At 37.9% G+C, this 19,610-nt stretch overlaps 1 protein-coding gene across 1 annotated transcript; it reads left to right on the top strand.

Moving 5' to 3' along the window:
* Positions 1-5,286: 5,286 nt before the first annotated feature.
* On the top strand, positions 5,287-16,896 carry SIM1 (SIM bHLH transcription factor 1; the record flags this gene model as incomplete). The annotated part of the gene is made up of 3 exons (XM_010175712.1): positions 5,287-5,452; positions 12,526-12,931; positions 16,166-16,896. Coding segments are annotated over 3 exons (1,303 nt in total), but the record flags the coding sequence as incomplete, so codon positions are not given.
* Between the last annotated feature and the right edge of the window lie 2,714 nt (positions 16,897-19,610).

Below are 19,610 nucleotides of genomic sequence, written 5' to 3'. Positions count from 1 at the left end.
TGCATTTCTAATCCGATGTTATAATTGAAAATAATATGAAAATTGAACTTCTGTGAATCTTCTTTAAAGTGTCTATATTTAGTGTCTTTTGATGCAACAAAATACACTGTAAATACCAGTGTCTCTGTTGGTTACCTGTGTATACTCAGTCACTGCACGTACAGCTTATTCTTCCTTTCTGGCATGTTGTGGCATTAACATAAAAAGGTGCTTTTCCTTATGGCTTTTTCAGTATTTTCCATGGTCTGATATTTTTTTCTTCTTTTTTAAAGGTTTTCTTCTTGTTTTGAAGGTTATGCTGCTTATGATCATATATATATGTATATATATGATATATATATATACATAAGATCTCTAGTCTTGAGTCTGATTGTCCGCCTTATTAAGTTCTTTTGGTTGAATCTGTATATTCATTCTTCACTAATAGTTGTCGTTATTTCACTCCTTCCCCTGGATACACAGTTTAGCTGCTCTTGCTATTTGAAAGCATTTTTGAGGGCTTAAGTTCTCTTCTGTTCCATACCCAACACTGTCTTTAAGCAGGGAATCTTCGTATCTTCAAAATTATTTGTGTCCTTAGCTCTCTAATGTTAATGGTTATTCTTACTTTAGTTTTTAGATTTTGATGACAGTATTCCTTATTACTCCAAGAAACACAACTACAAAAAAGCCCGGATTGTCTGTACAGTTTTAGTTTATCTTGGGCCATACTTTGCCCACTGGGCCTCTGTCACTAATTCCAGTCTTCCCAACATTATTTCTAGAAATGCTGACTCACCCTTTGTTAATATTTTTTTTTCCCTTCAACAAGGCCATATAGAAAAACTCTAATTTTTTCAGTTTCTATCAGCTCTATCCACACTCTCAGTTGCCATATTTGTGCAAGGTCTGTTGTTTGCCAAGAATTCGGGTTTTTGTGGTGCTCTGATACTCCCTTACTGTTCTTTTTTTTGGGGCCTATCTGTTAATCAGCCTTTATCTCTTCCTCAAATTTTCATTAGATAGACTGTTGTCACCATGTTTCATTTTGGCAATGATAGTAGGCAGAAAGTGTCTTCTGAAGCTGAATTGTGAGAACTCTTCACACAAGTGTTGCAGATCCAGTTGGCATCCAAGTCACGTGCAGATTTGCTTCCTCCTCCAAATGCTTTTCTGCTTCAGCCTTTGTCTTTCATCTATACAGCTTGCTAATATCTAGATCATTTTAGTAAAGAATACTCTATGCTCAACTTTCAGATGCTTTATTGCAGAAAAGTGCAGTAGGTACAGCCATTGATCCTTGTTTTTTCATAATGCTAGCTCTAGTACATCAATTGATAAGTGCTTTCAAATCTAGACTCAAGCTTTATAATGACCATTGGAAGAGCCTGAGACATGGTACAGAGTGAAAATGCTTCTGGGAGTTAGGTCTGGGAAGAAAATGGGAAGAAGCATATTGTAGCAAAATGATTTTCTGCTTTGTCTTCTGATTTCTTTTAACCTACAGTGAAAATCCAGTCTGTAGGTGCCTAATACATTGACCATACTGGCCAGTTTCTCATATAAGAGGGAGGGATAAGATAGAAGAGAAATAATACATTTTTGGAAGCATACGCTACCAAAAGCATATGCATCTACGTTTTTTGAGGAGTCAAAGAGGACCTAGAATGCCCATCCAACTGTGGAAAGAATGGATGTTTCACATCATGAAAAGGTGGAGGTCTTCAGTGTGTTTCCATTTGCAAAGATGCATCACTTTGGTCTTGTCTGGATTCAGTTTGATCCATCTGTTCTTCATTTGAGAGCTAATTTCCTGTAGTTATTCTGATGTTTTATAGTGATGATAGTTGCATCAGAAAATGAGATAAATAGTAGATTGTCAGCAACATACTGTTAGCAATTGAACACATGCCATATCACTCTCTCTCTCAGCAGTCTCATGTAGATAAATGTAGATTATAAGAATCCCTGTGGGATGCTGAAGGTGAGGACTTTGGAGGAAGAGGCTCGCATCCACCACCTTTTTTTGAATTACATGTAGAACATGAGATGCTAGGACTGTGTTGTAGAGGATTCAGGTGTCTGAGAAGAGGAATCCAGAGATTGCAGTTTCATGGTTGACGGAAGTTTTATAAATTTCTCCAGGAAGTTGTCAGAATTTCCACCTGTACTTTGTGTATCACTGTCAGACCTTGTTCCTCTAGGCCTTTGGCCTCACAGTGCATATGGGTATACTCAAATGTTTTCATTCTTGGTGGAACATCTTCTGCATCCGACATTGAGGCCACAGGACCCTTCCTCCATATTTTCTTTGCTTTTTCTTTTTGAAAAAAAAAAAAAAAAAAAAACAACCCCAAAACTTCTGGCATTTATCTTGGCCTGTTACTAGTGGTGTTCTGGTATCTGTCTTGGCTCTTCTGAGGGGTAGCTAGGACAGGACTGAGATGGTACTGAATCATGCCTGTGATGCAAAAATTGTCCAAGTGTTTCATCTGCAAGGACAGTGCAGATGTATTCTTTTTCTAGGGAGAAACTTTGCATTCTGCAGCAAGAACTTCAGATAGTTTTCTTCTTATCTTTTGTTTAATGATGTAACCATCTAAGCAATTGGTTGCAGATACAGCTGCTTGTGGTGTTTACTCCAATGTGTGGTAGTCTGTGAGGGTGACTCCTCACCGTAGTGATATCAAGGACTTAGAAGAGTAACACATAATGGCACGGGAGGCTTTGGGCAGCCTGATTTGCCTGTGTTTTTTCAGATTATCGTGGCCTAGAAGCATTGTACAGTGTAGCCTCCATGATTTGAACACTTTGTCTTTACTCAGCTTGTAACAGCAGGCAAGTAGTGTTGGAGTGACAGTCTGGGGTCTGAACACTAAAGTGGTATTTCTTCCAATTTTTAAAAACTCTTCCACTGACAAGAGAAAGCAGCAGACTGTTACAGGATGGCATACACCAGAGATGGGCAGACAATGGCAGGAGTGCAGAGCTATGGGTTCTCCAGCAAAAAAGGAGGCAAAAGAGTTTGTAGGTTCAAAACCAAAACAGAACCTCCTCATATCCCATAGGCTGTGAATGTCTTATTTACTTAGTTTTGATGCATTTTCATTTCTGGATGTAACACTTTCTGACACTGAGACCAGAGGACCCTTCCTTTACTTATAATCAAATTGGCAGGGGAAATGTGTATATCAGGATGAGACTGATAGTTTTTTCAGGACTATTGATAATATCCCATGCTGCTGTAGTAGTTAAGTATGAAGATTAATTGACATCCTTTGTTTCTGATGTTTTATATATTCTTCTTTTATAAAGAAGAAACTTCTTTACAGTGAGGGTAACAGAGCACTGGAACAGGCTGCCCAGGGAGGTTGTGGAATCTCCTTCTCTGGAGACATTCAAAACCCACCTGGACGCTTTTCTATGTGATCTCATTTAGGTTCCTGCTCCAGCAGGGGGATTGGACTAGATGATCTTTTGAGGTCCCTTCCAATCCCTGACATTCTGTGATTCTGTGATATAACATAAAGATAATTTGGTAAGACTCAGTTATGGAGATGCATGTCATAGAATCATGCTTCTCTTGATGTAGCCCAGGATACGGTTGGCCTTCTTGGATGCAAGCACACATTGCCGGCTCATGTTGAGCTTCTCATCCACTAGTACACCCAAGTCCTTCTGCTCAGGGCTGCTCTCAAGCCATTCTCCACCAAGCCTGTATTTGTGCTTGGGATAGCCCCAAGCCAGGTACAGGACCTTGCCATTGTTGAACTTCATGTGGGTTACACAGGCCCACCTCTGGATGGCATCCCATCCCTCCAGCATGTCGACTGAACCACACAGCTTGGTGTTCTCAGCAGACATGACAGTGTTAGGTTTATGGTTGGACTTGATGATCTTAGAGGTCTTTTCCAACCAAAATGATTCTATGATCCTAGATTTCATTTATTTCAGTGATTTATCAAGTTTATCCTTCCGCCCCTGACTTTTGACTGAAAGCATTTCAGTGTACTAAGCTGTGATATGCACAGGTTGTGGTCCAGTTTCTTTCTAAAAATGTTAGACTGTCACAGCTTACATCAATATATGTGTGATTATAGAGCAAAATATTGTTGCTAAAGCTGGGTGAACAATTTATTATTAATGTCATTCATTAAGGATGAGTCTTTAGGTTTAGATTGAGTGTTGGGTAATGTGTGAAAGGCTATTTTGCTTCCTTGACTGCATAAGAGGACCATTATTCTTCCCTTGCTCTTCTACTTCCCTGCTCACCAACACAAAGGAAGAGAAAAACCATGAATCCTTCCTCTTTTTTTCTCCAGGTAGGTAGGTCAGGGAAAAACTCTTGCTTTGTTGTCTTTTAATAAATCATTGTCAGAATAGGTTCCGTATGACTACATGAAAGCTGGAGAGCTCATTTCTTACTCCCCTGGGTATGAACAGACATACAGATGTGTGCAGAGGGGTGCAGTCCAATGCATATGCCCTTGTTATGCTTAGTAAGACATTGTGAATAATGCCAGTTTTCCTTAGGTTTATGTATTCAATAGAAAGTTTGAAGAAACTAGTACCGAACTTCACAAGCTGCCATTATATCTAGCTCTCCATAGAAAATCTCTAGTATTTTGTGAGTTGGGGAGAGGCCATTTAAATCACAAGCTTTTTACTTATTTAGCTGTTTTCTTTGACTGGTAAACTCTTTCAGTATAAGAAGCTTCAAACAGAGGAATAAACACTCACAGGACTCCTAGAAGAAGAAAAATTCAAAAAATTTGCATCAATTGCCTAAAACATTGTGAACAGTGAAAAATATAACCTTAAAGATGAAGTGTTTTCCATTAAACATTAATTTGTTCAATTTATGTAGTCATCTATGTAGGTTGTTATGTGCACCCCGAGACATGCATGAACACACACACATATACACACGTGGTAAGTTTGTAATTGTACAGTTAAAAGAGTTTTGAGGAAAATGTACCCTATTTACTGTTTAGCAATGTGACCAATGCAGAATTGTAATACAAATCCCAGAAATTCCCATCCTGTTGTTTTTTATTACTGAAGAAAGTAGATCAGGATGATAACAGTTGGATGCAAAAAGCAATCATCTTTTCAGTGTAAAAATAGTGCTGTGTTTTAGTAAGCGATACTACTTAAATGCATTAGGGGGTTTTCTGGCTTGCCCTGGATGGTTTTATTCATTTTCCTTAAAAATATCTTTCATTTCCAACCCCCCACAATGAAGGAAGGACTGTTTCCCATTAAGATATGAAGTAAGTTTGTTTTTCACTTTTGCCTTTTATATAGGGATACTGAATATAAAGGACTACAGCTCTCCCTGGATCAGGTCACTGCTACCAAGCCAGCATTCTCATACACAAATTCAACTCCGACCATAACGGACAACAGAAAAGGAAGCAAATCTCGCCTCTCGAGCACAAAGTCAAAATCAAGGACATCACCATACCCACAGGTAGTTTTCTTTGAAAATGAAAACTTTTTTAATATCTTGATTTTGACTGCTATTTTACCCAAGTAATTAGAATGGGTCAAAGAACATGTTACTCAAAAGGAATAAAGGGCAACAGGTTATAAGATCTTGAGACAGGAATATGTTTCTTTAAACTATTTCTAAAAAGCTGGAAACATTTGTGTTTTAGCATGCATAATACATCATCATCATCATCAACAACAACATAAGGCTCAGAGTTAACGAGGAGTGGATAGAAGGACAAGTGAAAATGTTGCTTTTGAAATATGCGATTTCAGAGGATTGTGAGTTTTGCCATTTGAGAAAGCCTGCTTTTTCTTACTTGCTCTTTAATAATTCCAACATACCTAGAAAGCTGCCAGATGTCTGACAGCAGTTTAATACTGAGAGTATAGTCAGGAGGAGTGAGTTTTGAGGAGGGAAAGCAACAAGCTAATTTGCTGAACTTGAACAAGACTGCTTTTCTACATATAAATCTTCGAAAGGGAGAAAGCGCTAGGAGGTGGCCATTGGCATCGGTAGACTTTAATTTCCAAGATTTCATTTTCAAGCTTAATGTGTAAGGAACATGTCCCTGCTTGAAGAACGGACCAGACTTGATTTGGTCTCTGAACTGGAGCTTTCCTAATACATTTATGCAACTGATTTCTGCAGACAGTGCCATAGCCCTTCTATGCTTATGTTGTCGACCCTTTAGCTCAAATAAAGCTGTTTGTCAAAATAACTATTATGTTTACTAAATAATGATGCAAGTCTTGCTGCCCTTGTACCACCACACAGTGGATATAAATGTATGCATTCATGATGTAACATTGAAGAGCTATGTATTTTTAGAGTCCAATTCAATATTTAGCTGGTAATAACCTCAATGACTACAGTTTCTCTGCAGTTATAAACTGACCTTTAGGAGTGTAAAATGTGAGCCCAAGCATCTACATCACTTCCATGTTTTCTTTCTTTTTCCCCTCAAAAGTACCAAGGGTAAGAAATTCAGTTAAATTACATCTGCTTTTGGTACAGGAAGTATTTAACCGGGCGCCTAGATATGAACTCAGATTCTTAATTTTAAGAATCTCATTTTTTCCAGAGATTGTTATGGCTCTTGTTGCTTAATCATTTGTTCACACACATTTCTGTGGGTTGTTAAAGAAGAATCTTTCTCTTGAATGCACTACAGCAAATGATTGTAATAAAACTGCTTTAAAGAATCAGGAAAGATACCTACAATTAATTCTAAATTGGATTTTTGAGATTACTATCTTTGATTTACTGAAATTACCCTTTATCTCCCCTTACACAGTCCTTCCAGAAGTCCTCATTTGCTAGCAGGACAATCCCAACTGGAAACCTGTTATCCTACCACATCAATTTGCTTTCTGAAAGTGTGACTTCCATCAGTACCTCTTTATTCTCTCTGCCACCAGAAAAAAATCCTGAACTAGCAGTGTAGCGTTGAGACTGTTGGTTTATCAGGGATTGTGGTCTGAAAGCTCAGAATGTTTAGTCTCCAGTTTCATTTTGCATCCTCATTACCAGCTGCCTGGTAGTAAACTCACAGATTTCATCATTCAAAAAGAAGTAGCCATGCTAGTTGCCAATATCTTGAAAAATGGTCATACCGTTCATTGTATCACATCACCACAAGCAATGCTGGCAGCTTGGCTTTGCATCCCTCTCATCCTTCTCCACCACTGAATAAACTGTTGAAAGACTAAGAAAAGCTGTTGTGAAGAACATGCAGCAGGTGGTATGGCCTGCATCCCTCAGTCTCCAGCCCATGTAATTTACCAGTCAATTGCAGAGAATTAGTGTGACTCAAAAGCCATGTCTGAAAAGTGGGGCATGGGTTTTGGCTTATACAGGAGCCTGGGTTTTGGTGGAGGAAGGAAGCAGGAAGTTTATTAGTAAAATAATGGCAGTGGGCCAAGCATTTCTTAAAGTTAAGGGCACCTAGGAGATTTTAAATGCACATTCTTTCCTTTTTTTTTTTTTCTTTTCCCCTAACCATTTGCTTTTCTTCATTCTTGAAGAGAAAAGGGAACCATATTTTACTACATGATGACTGAGAATCCTCTCCCTTGCCACCTCTGTGCCCCTAGGATAACTATATGAAATGTGAACTGTAAGAAAACTGTGATAATAAATTTCAGCTGAATATTTAATATTAGGGTGAAAGGTGGATGTTTTGGTCACTGAAAACAGTGTTAATATTTTTCTCCTCAAACCTTATGCAAAAGCACACATAGTGTAATATGTCATTTGTAGACTCTTTAAGACACTGAGTTCATTAAATTGGAGGCATTGCTCAGCATCTTATTAACACTGAGTGACATTAGTATAATGGACTAGTGGGTTCTACGAAAACAGTCCTAGGCAGGGGAAGAACAAGCAGAGAAGAGAGCAACTCAAAATTCAAGATTCCAGGACTTGCTCAAACATGTTGAACAGTGCTTTTCTAGTCCTGGTCTACCATTGAGGTGGAAAGCTGAAAGAGGAGACAAAAAAACAGGAGAGATTAAGACTTGATAGAGATTTACAGAAAAAGGAAATTTTGAGTTGATTTAAAAGATGCCTGGAGTCTTTCTCTATAATAATAATAATCATTGTGAGAGAGTCCCAAAATCTAGCCCTGGACCTAATTTATTTTGTGTTCCCAAAAGCTAGCCCTGGACCTCATTTATTCTGTACAGAGTACATAGCGACAAGGTTGGAAAAACATTTTAATTGTGATCATTTAAACAACTGCTTTGGGGTTTAATTTCCCATTAATGATGATTGTTTAAAGAAAATATTTAAAATTGTCTGTTGTCTGCCTCTAATGGAAAGATTATGGTCAGATCTGGGTAAGAATTTGTTGCATCATATCTCATCTTAGTTCTTGGATAAAGTTTATTTATATATATATAAATAAATATAAATAAATATATATGTATACGCATAAAATGAATGCATACGTACAAGTAAGGATGTGCCCAAGAGGATGTGTGTTGGATGGAGGCTTTGATGTGTGTTATAGCATGCACGAGTTTTTGGAAGAGCCTTCTCTAGTAGGTGTATATTGGTACACCTGATTTTAGAGTTAAACTGATTTTATAGCTCCTTTAAATGGATAATCTGGATTAATTCTGCAATGCGCCTCTATTTGGGCATATCACCCAAAGGGGTAAAGCTAACAGCATCAGGCTGAATTCTAGTCAGTCTTTTTTTTTCCTTTTATTTAAAAAAAAAAAAAAAATCTTTCCTGTAGCCTAAACCTTTGGCAACTTCTAGTGTATTCAAAAGCAAAGCAAACCCCTCTTTTGATAATAAACATAACTCCTGATCTAGTGAAGAGTCACCAGCAATGGGGGTTATTTTAATGGACATGCCATATTACTTTAATCTAAGCCTTTCACCATCTGTTCTGCCTATAATAGTGAATGCAAAAAGAACATATTTTACATTTCAGGATTACATTAGTAAAAAGTAAGATAAAAGTGATTTAAAAGCATGCATATGTTCTTAGTACAATGCAGCCCGCATCTGTGATGTTTTTTTTTTCATGGTTAAGACACAAATCAAGAAGAAAGCTGCTAATGCTGATGTAGTGAAAGTTTTTCATGGAAAAAAGAACTCTGAGAGAGTTTCACTATATTTAATGTTTATAATGATAAAAACCTGAGGGTTTTTTTGAAGTGAAAGAGCATCAGTGATGGCCTATAACCTCTTTCTGTGTCAGTGCTAATCCCACTGGTGTGCTCTCACTGGGATGGTACACTGGATTAGCAGTCTGGAAGACATTTCCAGTATCCAGAGGTGGCAATTCAGTTTCATAAACCAGCTGGAGGATCATTTAATTTATTTATTGTTGTTGTTTTTTATGCCAGAAGACAATTCAGAAATAATCTGAAGTGATTTCAGATGTTGCCTGTCTGAAGTTTTTTATCATGTTTAACTTCTGTCTGCTGGCTAAACTTTGTCAAAAAACCAAAAATAATAAATTCTGCCTGATAGGAGTCAGAAGGCAAAAACTGACAGAAAGGAAAATATTTCCGGTGAGGCAGGACTAGGATTAAAAAAATAGATATATTTTCACTAATTTTAATTGGCCATAGTTTTCATTAACTCTGATTCCATTTTCTATGGTCTTTCATCACTTGACATATGGAAGCCTAATTCTGACTTGAGAGATAGTGTTTCCCCTCCCATTTCAGCAAAGCAGTATCTTTGATCATCCTTTCATTTCTGCCCCTGTCAACATGTCACGCATGCCTGTATTTGGAGTCTCCACCTGTCAACATCAGACTCCCAGAAGACGCAGTGGTAGGAGGACTGCAGCAGTAGAGGCAGCCTGACGATGCCAAAGAGAGATGTGATTAGCTTTAAAGGGAGTTAGACATATTTTTGGCCTATGTCAGCTTATGTTGTACCTTAAGAATAAGCAGTCATATCAAACCTTGGTAGACAATGTGGGCCACAAGCAATTCATTGTGTTAGTTTAATTCTGTCCCTGGCCCAGCAGCTGCTACAGGTCAGATCTTAAATAATAATCATTTACATCAAGTACAAAGAATATGCATGAAGTATTGTTGGTCTTGACTACATGGTTATATGACATTACATGGTGCATTTCTGATATACTGAACATGTACCCTTTGAAAAGTTTTCCCTTTCTTTAAGAAGGGTGCACAAAGACCTATGCAATTGAATCCTTTTGGTTAGATAAAAAAAAAAAGCTCAAGTTTTCAGTTCAATGAAGAAATTTCCTTCAGAAGAAGCTAAGTTGAACCCTGATGTGTCCTTAGAAACAGAGAACTAGTAGAAGAATACCTATTAGAGCTAAATGAAATTAAGAATTTTCAGTTTGACAGATTTTTGGTTTGAAAGAATCTATGGCATTTAATATCATCATAAACTGTGCAAAAAAAGAAATTTCATTATAATATTATTAGAAATGGATTTTCCTTGTCCCCCTCATTCAAGAAATACATTGTATCTGTTTTGTATTTAATAAGAATATAAATGAACTTTTAACTTTTTTATACTTACTTTTATGAGTGCTAAAATAATTCTAAAATTAAGAACAGGTACAAAAGTAGTTTTCCTTTTGTGAATTTCCATTTTAACTAAAATTTAATAGTTAATTTTTTTTTAGTAATTTATATTTTTTATCAAAAAACTTAATTTTGTCTATATATTTTTGTCAAAAAGTTTACAATAATTGGGTCAGTATTTATGAAGATATCCTTGTGACTAAGCAGTTTGAAGACATTAGATCTGAAAGGATAATAGAAGTGTTAGATGTTCCAGTTGGTCACATAACACTGTGATGGTTGAATAAAGTTCTTAGTTAATGTATGCCAAGTTACTGGCATTTAAAATAACTCTTTTGTGGCTCTGTAACTATCTTAGCTCCATTCAAAATCAGATTTATCCTTTCATCTCTAAAACTTGCAAGGAATATAGTGGTACTAACTTGTTGGCCTCCTCCATATCTCCTGGTAAGCTTTTTGCCTACGGGTATTCTTCTGACAACTAATAACAAAATATAATTGAGCTCTTCAAAGCCATGACCCTTTCTTTCCTTTACAGTGACCCTTTCTTTCCTTTAAATAACCTATTGTGTTAACAAACAGTATTCACAAATATGAACTGGAATACTGAAGAAATACCCAATTAAATGCCAAAAATGAAGTAGTTCCACTACCGATGTTGCACAGATGGTTTAAGTTTCTGTAAGTCAAACATCTGGTCAGTAGTTTCGATCGCTAAGTGCATAAAACCTTGATCCTGGCTGATAATGAGGAGTTTCATAGCAACTCAGTCTAATGAAAAGGAAGGTAAGCTTATGTTTTCAGGAGAGAGGCCTAATGCCTATTAAAGAAAAGGCAGAATGGGCATCTGGAAGGTGAGTGATGGAATGAGAGAATTCCAAGGTCTCATGTTGTAATATATTGATTTGTGACACGAATGTGCAGTACTGAAGAGGTGAGCATGTACAGCTTTGGTCTCATCCCAATCCATAATCATGGGTGAAATTGATTTAAAGATGTTCCATGGAGTTAGACAGTTCCAATAAATAAAAAGATTTAAAAATGAGACAGCTAAATCCTAGGAGGTTTAATAAGCATTCTTTTTTTTTTTTTTTTTTTTTTTCCCCAGAAAGTATCTAAAAGTTTGAAACATTCATTATAAATATCTAGAAATTTGTGACATTTAACTTAACCCTTACTTCTCTCTAAAAAAGTGTTCATTCTCCTATTCTGTCTACCTTTCCAACTGCCTACTAGTTGCTTCTTCTGTGTGGGGAGGGCTCTGCTTAAGTAAGGGTGCCAAATGCCCACTCTGCCCGCTTTGGCTAGCAGTCACCTTTCTGGCAAATAGTTTCTGGATTTTTCTTGTTCCTGCATTGCAAGGGAGCTGTGATTTTTAGCTTCCTAACAATCTCTCATCACTTTGGAGCTTTACTCTGTAGTAGAGTCAATAGTCCCAGGATCTACAGGAGGCTTTATTTTCCCTACCGATAGGAGGAAAGAAGTTCCAAGATACGACTCCAGGTAAGAAAAAAAAGTCCAACAACAAACAAAATATGAGGAAAAGAGAGGGAACCCTTAGAAAAAGAACTTGAAATACATTCAGTTTCAATTTGACATGTGAGAATGCTCCAGGAGCAGTGTTATTTGAGTCCCTTTTTAAAGCATTTTGCCAAGGAGCATTGTAGCACCATTGCTGCACATAAGCACTCGCTTTCAAAGCAATAAGAAAAACCTGGAGTTATTAAAAAAATATTGAATTGTGACATTGATGTTGCTGAGCCTAATATTACACATCATAAAGGAGATGGCTATTAAGGATCAACATGGAATGTTTTAGACTTTCATGAGGCCTGTCCTGTCATCTGTGAGCTCATTACAGTGTTGTACAGGAAAGGACTTGGAGTCCAATCAGAAGGTGCAGACGTGTGGGCACGCTCACAAAAAACACCCTATCACATGCATACTCTGTCTTTTCAGTACAGTTAGTTGCAGATTTCACCCAGGCATAGTAATTTCCCTGCTTCTTCTCCTGTTTTGCAGTATTCTGGATTTCACACTGAGAGATCTGAGTCTGACCACGAGAGCCAGTGGGGCGGGAGCCCCCTGACTGATACAGCTTCTCCCCAACTGCTGGAGCCTGTGGACAGACCGAGCTCCCAGCACCATGATGTCTCCTGTGCCTACAGACAGTACTCAGACCGCAGTGCTCTCTGCTATGGTTTTACACTCGATCACTCCAGGCTGGCTGATGACAGACATTTCCATACTCAGGCCTGTGAAGGAGGCAGATGTGAAGCTGGCCGGTATTTCCTTGGCACGCCGCAGCCGGGAAGGGAGAGCTGGTGGGGTTCTCGTTCAGCATTACCCCTGACTAAGTCATCCCCTGAAAGCAGAGAAGCGTATGAAAACAGTATGCCCCACATAACTTCAGTGCACAGGATTCATGGTAAGAGATAACAAGGATTTGCAGAAGTGGCACCATCTCAGATAAAGCAACATAACATAAACATGCAGCTGTTTATGGGAGAGACAGAAAATGAGACTCTTGATGCAGGTCCTTGTCTCAGAGATCATGTCTATGGAGATGAGGAATGCTTGCAGTTCAATTGAGTTTGACAGTCTGGCTTATATGCAGCAAAATATAATTTCTTGTGTATTTTTCAGTTGGTGAAATTGAAGTGGGGATATCTGACTGGTGAGATCTTAAAGATGATCTTAAAAATATGAACAAATTTATACACTTGATACAAATGTGTTATTTATTTGACTTAATATTAAATTACTTTGGATAGAATATATTTAGCACAAAATTAGTTAGAACTAAACCCAAGTTAGATATTAAAAATCCTTTAAAGTCTTTGGAGAAATTGTTCTCCAAATGACTTCTTTCTCTGCACTGGTTATTACTAGATTCTGTAAGTTTTGCTGTTTAGTTTTATTTAAAATTAGCAAACCAATTTTAAAATTTTTTACTTTAAACATTTAAACATTTACTTTTAATTTCAGAAATTTATCCCTAGCCATATTTTTTAGTTGATTTGAGTCTATCTATCCTTTCACCACCAAGCCTGAACCCTTGCTTGATGTCAGGCAGGTTGCAACCTCAGTGGATTAGTGAATCTTCAGAGACTGAAGCTGATAAAAAATTCACAGTGAAAGGCTGATCTTGGGTTTGCAAAAATCCAAAGATCCTTCAGTTTAAATGGTAGGCTGAGAGTTGGAAGATTGCAAGTGACTCAAAAATCAGAGTTCAAGGTTGTAAGGACAGATGCAGCATTAAAAAAATGCTTTTCTACTAACATAATCTGTCAAAACATAGGTTTTGTCTGAAGAACTCATATTAGCTAATTACATTAGTACTACTCAGTTGACTTGCAAAATAAGGCTTTGGAAATAAACCCCCCCCTGTACTATTTTGTTCCAATCTAAGGAAAATTATGTTGAGATTAGAACAATGATTAAATATCAAGTTCTAGGAAATGCAGTCAGAGGAAAAATGAGGAAAGAAAAGGACGCCTACATTTTGCTGATGAGTGCTGTTCTCCACTTTTCCTATGAGAACCCACCTCCTTCCTTGTGTCTGTTCTGTACTTCTGTCATACCTGTGTTTCTCTAGCTTTTTCTTCTCCAAAAAAGAGAATTGAGCAGAATATGATAATTTTGCTGGCAAGTTTTATGCTTGATAATTCTTACTGAGTATAGAAAGATAGTGATGTAGAAATATCCTACAGAGGTACAAATGCAAAAATATTAAATAGTTGTTCCATACTTTTATCAAGGATAATAAATGCAAATGGATAATATAATTTGTTTTTAGTTTGTTCCTTGGTTTTGGTGTAATTCCAAGTGCTGCAGTTATTTTCTTTATTGAATCAAGTTTTACATGTTTCAGTGGGCCTTCAGTCTGCATGTAGCTTTGGGGGTAAAACCTGACATGTTGGTCTCAGTTGAGGAGAGGAACATCTCAGCTTCCCTTGCAAATGTGCCATTTTCATTTAGACTTAGGCAGTTTCAAACCTTGGCCTTCCACAACTGAAAGTCTTTTTGACAATGCTATGGGAACGTTGCTATCAGAGCAGTTTTTTTCGTCAGAAAACTTTTTCATTTTCTGTGCTTTTGATGCATCTTCTGGTAGTTCTGGCTCAGAATCACCTTACAATAGTGACAATTAGCTGACCTGTATGGCAGGCCCTGGATGTTGCATATGAGCCCATGGGTTTCTGGTCACCCTCAGGAAGTCTGGGGCACTGTAAGTATGGTTTGTACAGTGAGACAGACTGAGCACGTGGTTTAGAGATGTGGCTGACCATCTCCCCAGCGTGTCATGATGTGCCTGACATATTGCATGTTTTCGCAGCTGGAGCTCCCTTCTGCTCCAGGCCCTGGCATTTTGGGCCCAGACCTTAAGAGGATGTGAAAGATAAAATTATGCTTGTGAGATACTCTGCAGTTTGGTACTTCCACCTACAAATGGCAGGATATATTTATTATAAAAGCCCGTTGCTGTTTTTGTCATGAACTTTGCAACGCAGTGGTAGTGATCTGCCATCCAAACAGATCTGTATTTCTTGACCCAACACAAAGCAGGGACAACTACTCTCATGCTAGTCTGAAAATGGATTTCCTTTGAGGAACACTGCCATCCAACCCAACAGGCCTCATCCCCAAAGAAGACTTTGTACATGCTGTGAGGCAAAGGCATCATTAAGTAATTTGTGCAAATCCATCACATACCCTCCTGCAGGTATATATCTCAGCAAATTCTTTATTATAGTGGGACCTTAGTTGGCTATTCAGGTGTGGGGGTCATTCACTTTCTTCCTGGTGAGGACTGACAGGTCTGATTCTGTCCTTTCAGCTACATGCAAGCTGAACACCTTCTCTGGTATGTCTATGGGCCTTATTTTTTGAAGAGAGGTAAGAATAGTCATGTCTTCCCTTTCTAAAAGTTTTAGAACGCAAATATTTGTGCACTGGGATATGATATGTTTTCCCAGTAACCCTGTCTAACAGCTATGGGTTCTTATGCTTCTAAAGAAGAATGACTGTTTCATTACTTGTGTTTATTCATTGTTTTGTAACCTGCATAAAGTCACCATGGGGCCACAAACTATTCCACAATACTTTTTTCTGTATATTTTAGCTCCTGGAAAGGGCTAAGAAGACACACTGAAGTCATGTACAGTTGTAATTCCTTGAGATTTTTGTTTTTACCATGGTCTTAATTGACTCAGATTTTGTTGATGCAAAGAGGTAGAGAGGGGTCAAGGTCTTAAACACAGGTGTCAAGGGCACTTTGACATGCCCTAGGGTACCCTGCCTGGCCTCTGGCTGCTCCAGAAGACACAGAGTTCCTGTAGAGTTGGTGCCATATCTGGTGGGCCTACGCAAATGCTTGGTTAGCCTAGAGTGTCTCAGATGGCACTGGATGTTTATGTTGAGGTGCTTAGAGCTCTTTGTATATTTCTAGCTGTATTATTTGTTCCATGTACAGGTACTGGAAACTAGAGGTTGTCACTGAAAAGCAAGGGGTCTTGCCATGGTAATTTTTGACGACTTTGTTAAGAGTCTCCTGCCTGTGTCTTGGTTTTCTATCTGTAATATTAGGTTCAGAGTACTTTTCTTCAAGATTCTTTGCCTCCTTCAACTTCAATGCTTGTCCCTTTTCTCTCTTTCCTAGGGAGAGGACACTGGGATGAGGACAGTGTTGTTAGCTCGCCTGATCCTGGCTCTGCCAGTGAATCAGGCGACCGGTATCGTCCTGAGCAATATCAGAGCAGTCCTCATGAGCCCAGTAAAATTGAAACTCTAATAAGAGCCACCCAGCAAATGATTAAAGAGGAAGAAAACAGACTACAGCTGCGGAAAACGACCCCTGATCCACTGGTCTCCATTAATGGCACAGGGAAGAAGCACACTATTTGTTTTTCAAACTACCCTCAGCAGCAGTTGGCAGGGGATGTCTGCCGTGTCCCAACAGTTGCCAACACTCCTCCCTGTGAACACATCCAGCAACGAGATGGGAAGATTTTGAGCCCACATGAAAATGACTATGACAACAGCCCCACAACACTGTCTAGGATAAGCAGCCCTAATTCTGACAGAATATCGAAATCTAGCTTGGTACTAGCTAAAGACTACCTGCATTCAGACATATCCCCTCATCAAACCCCAGGGGACCACCCAGCAGCCTCTCCAAATTATTACAACTCCCACAGACAGTACTTTGATAAGCATGCTTACACATTAACTGGATATGCCCTGGAGCATCTATACGACACTGAAACCATTAGAAACTATTCACTAGGCTGTAACGGATCACACTTTGATGTGACTTCTCACTTAAGGATGCAGCAAGACCCAGCACAAGGACACAAGGGTACATCCGTTATAATAACCAATGGAAGCTGATACTTTTTTTCTAAAAACGTTTGTGTTTTAAAAAAATAACCTTTGAGATCTAATTGGAAGATATTATATGTTTTCATGCCCTTGTTGTTACCAGCATTTGATATACCACAGTGCACTAGAAAGAATAACCTAAGGTTTGGGCTGATAAGTTAGTTAACACACATTACTTTTAAAAAATAAAAATACACTGACATGCAGGGTCAGAGTGAATAAAGCTAAACTCAAAGCTGGTGCCATGCAAGGTGAGGAGGATGAAAGAGATCTAGTCGGGGAGTGCTTGGGGCGGGCTAGCAGAGCAATTTATGCACATTGTATAAGAGGTGGTTGTTTGGAAATGCTGCCAAGGTCAGTCTTTCTGAACTGCATGTGCCCCACGGGTCCCAGCCAAAAAAACTGCTATGCACTCTTTTTACGCAGAAAGTTGGAATGTGTTCCTTCAAAATACACATCAAAATGTGTACTTCTGGTGATCTGTTTATTCCCTAATGGCCAAGTGTGCTATGCTGCTCCATGCTATAAAGCATCCATGACTAACCAATACAAAATCAAAAAGGGGAGAAAGAAGAGAGAACTCCTCAGAACTGTTATTTCCTTGTGTACTCACATGCACAGCTATTTACATATGCTTGATTTGAAAGGAGTAAAATGAGCAGTATCTTTTTGATTAGTACAATCAAATATTTACTTCTACTGTATTTAAAAGAAAGAGGGCCTTTCTCAGTGTAGCTTTGAAAAATACATAGGGCTTGGTTGTGTTGGTGTACAGATGGGAGATTGTACTCATGTTTTTGAAAGGTCACAGAGTGAAATGGAAGAAAATTGTCAGGACAAACAGGGAGAACAGGTTGGAATGAGGAGTGGTCTAAGATAAAAGCATTTAACCCCAAGGCTATATATGCTGTTTAGTAATAATTATAAAATAAAGTGGTTCTAAGTGGCCAAATAATTAAGAGTTAATTTGAAACACAGAAGGAACTCAACAGAATCATAGAAATTTTACTGTAAAATACAAAAGCAATTGCATAAGTGTAAAAATATGAGAGGTGAGAATGGACAAAAACTGTACGGTTGTTTGTCCTACTTCTGATAAAGTTTTGGAGTAAATTAAGGAAGTATAGAAAATTGTAACTGCTCTGTCTGACATACTGTAAAATAATAGGTGTGACTTTGGAAAAGGCATACGCATTTTATTCCTGCTTGCAGCAGAAAATGTAATGAATATCAGAACATATTAGGGATATCAATATCAGTCATATGCACATAAAAAATGCAGAAGGAAATCAGGGTTCCAAGAAATTCAATTGCATTAAAAATGCTGATATTATCAGGTCCTGTCCTAGAGTTATAGAAGACATCAAAAGAGGCAGAGAAACTCTTTTGCAATTTTTAATAATCTCATGAACAGAGACACTAATTGATTGGAAAAGAGTAAATAAAAAACATATGTTAAAAAAAAGTAAGATAAGGCACTTGTAGAGACAATTGCTAGACCTGTCCTTCTTTGTATGGCATTTATATGAAGTCTCAAATTTGACTGCAATGGGAGCAGGACCACCACTCGCTGTTGCAGTTGTGTGGAGGTAAGGGGACTTGAGGTGGTTACTAAAATGAGATTAGCACTAAGTCTAGCTTCATTTGTAACATTAAGAAGCTCGACATATGGGACTGAGTCATCAGTGGGACTAAATATAAACCAGCATGCCACGGGTGGGTTAAAAATATCTATTTTCAAATAAAATTAATCAGAAGCAAAAGCTAAATAACAACATTATAAGCCACGCAAGTAGAGATGTACTTGAAAGCAGAGGAAATTACCTCTCTGAACTTGGAATATTGTGTATAGTCTTGATCACTCCAAGGCAGATTGTGAATCTTGAATTGAGTAGTACCTTACTCCATAAGCAATCTCTGTTGACTGCAGTGTGATCACTCGTGGTGAAATGTACGCTGAACACAAGGAAGAGCAACACAGTCTGGTCTTTATTATCTAAAGCTCATAATAGAAAAGGTGGAGCAGAGCTCAGCAAAAGATAAAGAGACTGAAAGATCTAATAAAAACTTTAAATAAACTGGGTCTGTCATCTTTGTAAGGGAAAAGAGTAAGGGGGAATGTCACTGGTGTGCACCAAGCTCTGCACAGAGGAGAGATAAATAATGGTCTAAAACTATTTGAACTAGCGGCAGAAATGAGAGACAGGGCATTGAATGTTAGCCAAGGCAAAATGAGAACAAAATGATTTGGCAAGGAGTTTATTTGACTAACTGCCAAATGAATAACAAAAGTCATAAAGAGAAGCAGCTAGAGATTTTTGTTTGTTTGTTTTAAGATAAAAACAAGGCAAATAATTGAGGGAAAGGAAAACATTGACAACTGCTCATTCAGAGGAAGGAATGGACCAAATGGACTTCTTTCAGCCCAACAATTGTATATACTCCTAAAGCATAGGGATGAGAAAGTATTTTTGATAAATCTAGTTCTGGATACATATTTATTTCACTTATTCCTATGAATAACATGAATAAACTTGTATTTGAAGTCTCATTGTACAGTATTAAAATACAAATTTCAAAGCGAATTAGAGTAGAGGTACATGGTATCATATTATCCCTACTACTGCATATAAAAAACAAGTCTAAGTGTCAATATTATTTTGTATTACAGAAGATTTTCCTAAACTGTTTGGATGAATGGGATTTTGTCAGCACCCAAAGTT

Source organism: Antrostomus carolinensis, unplaced genomic scaffold (assembly GCF_000700745.2).
Source record: "Antrostomus carolinensis isolate BGI_N321 unplaced genomic scaffold, ASM70074v2 scaffold4759, whole genome shotgun sequence".
Lineage (NCBI taxonomy): Eukaryota > Metazoa > Chordata > Aves > Caprimulgiformes > Caprimulgidae > Antrostomus > Antrostomus carolinensis.
This window is presented reverse-complemented; position numbering and strand designations above follow the sequence as displayed.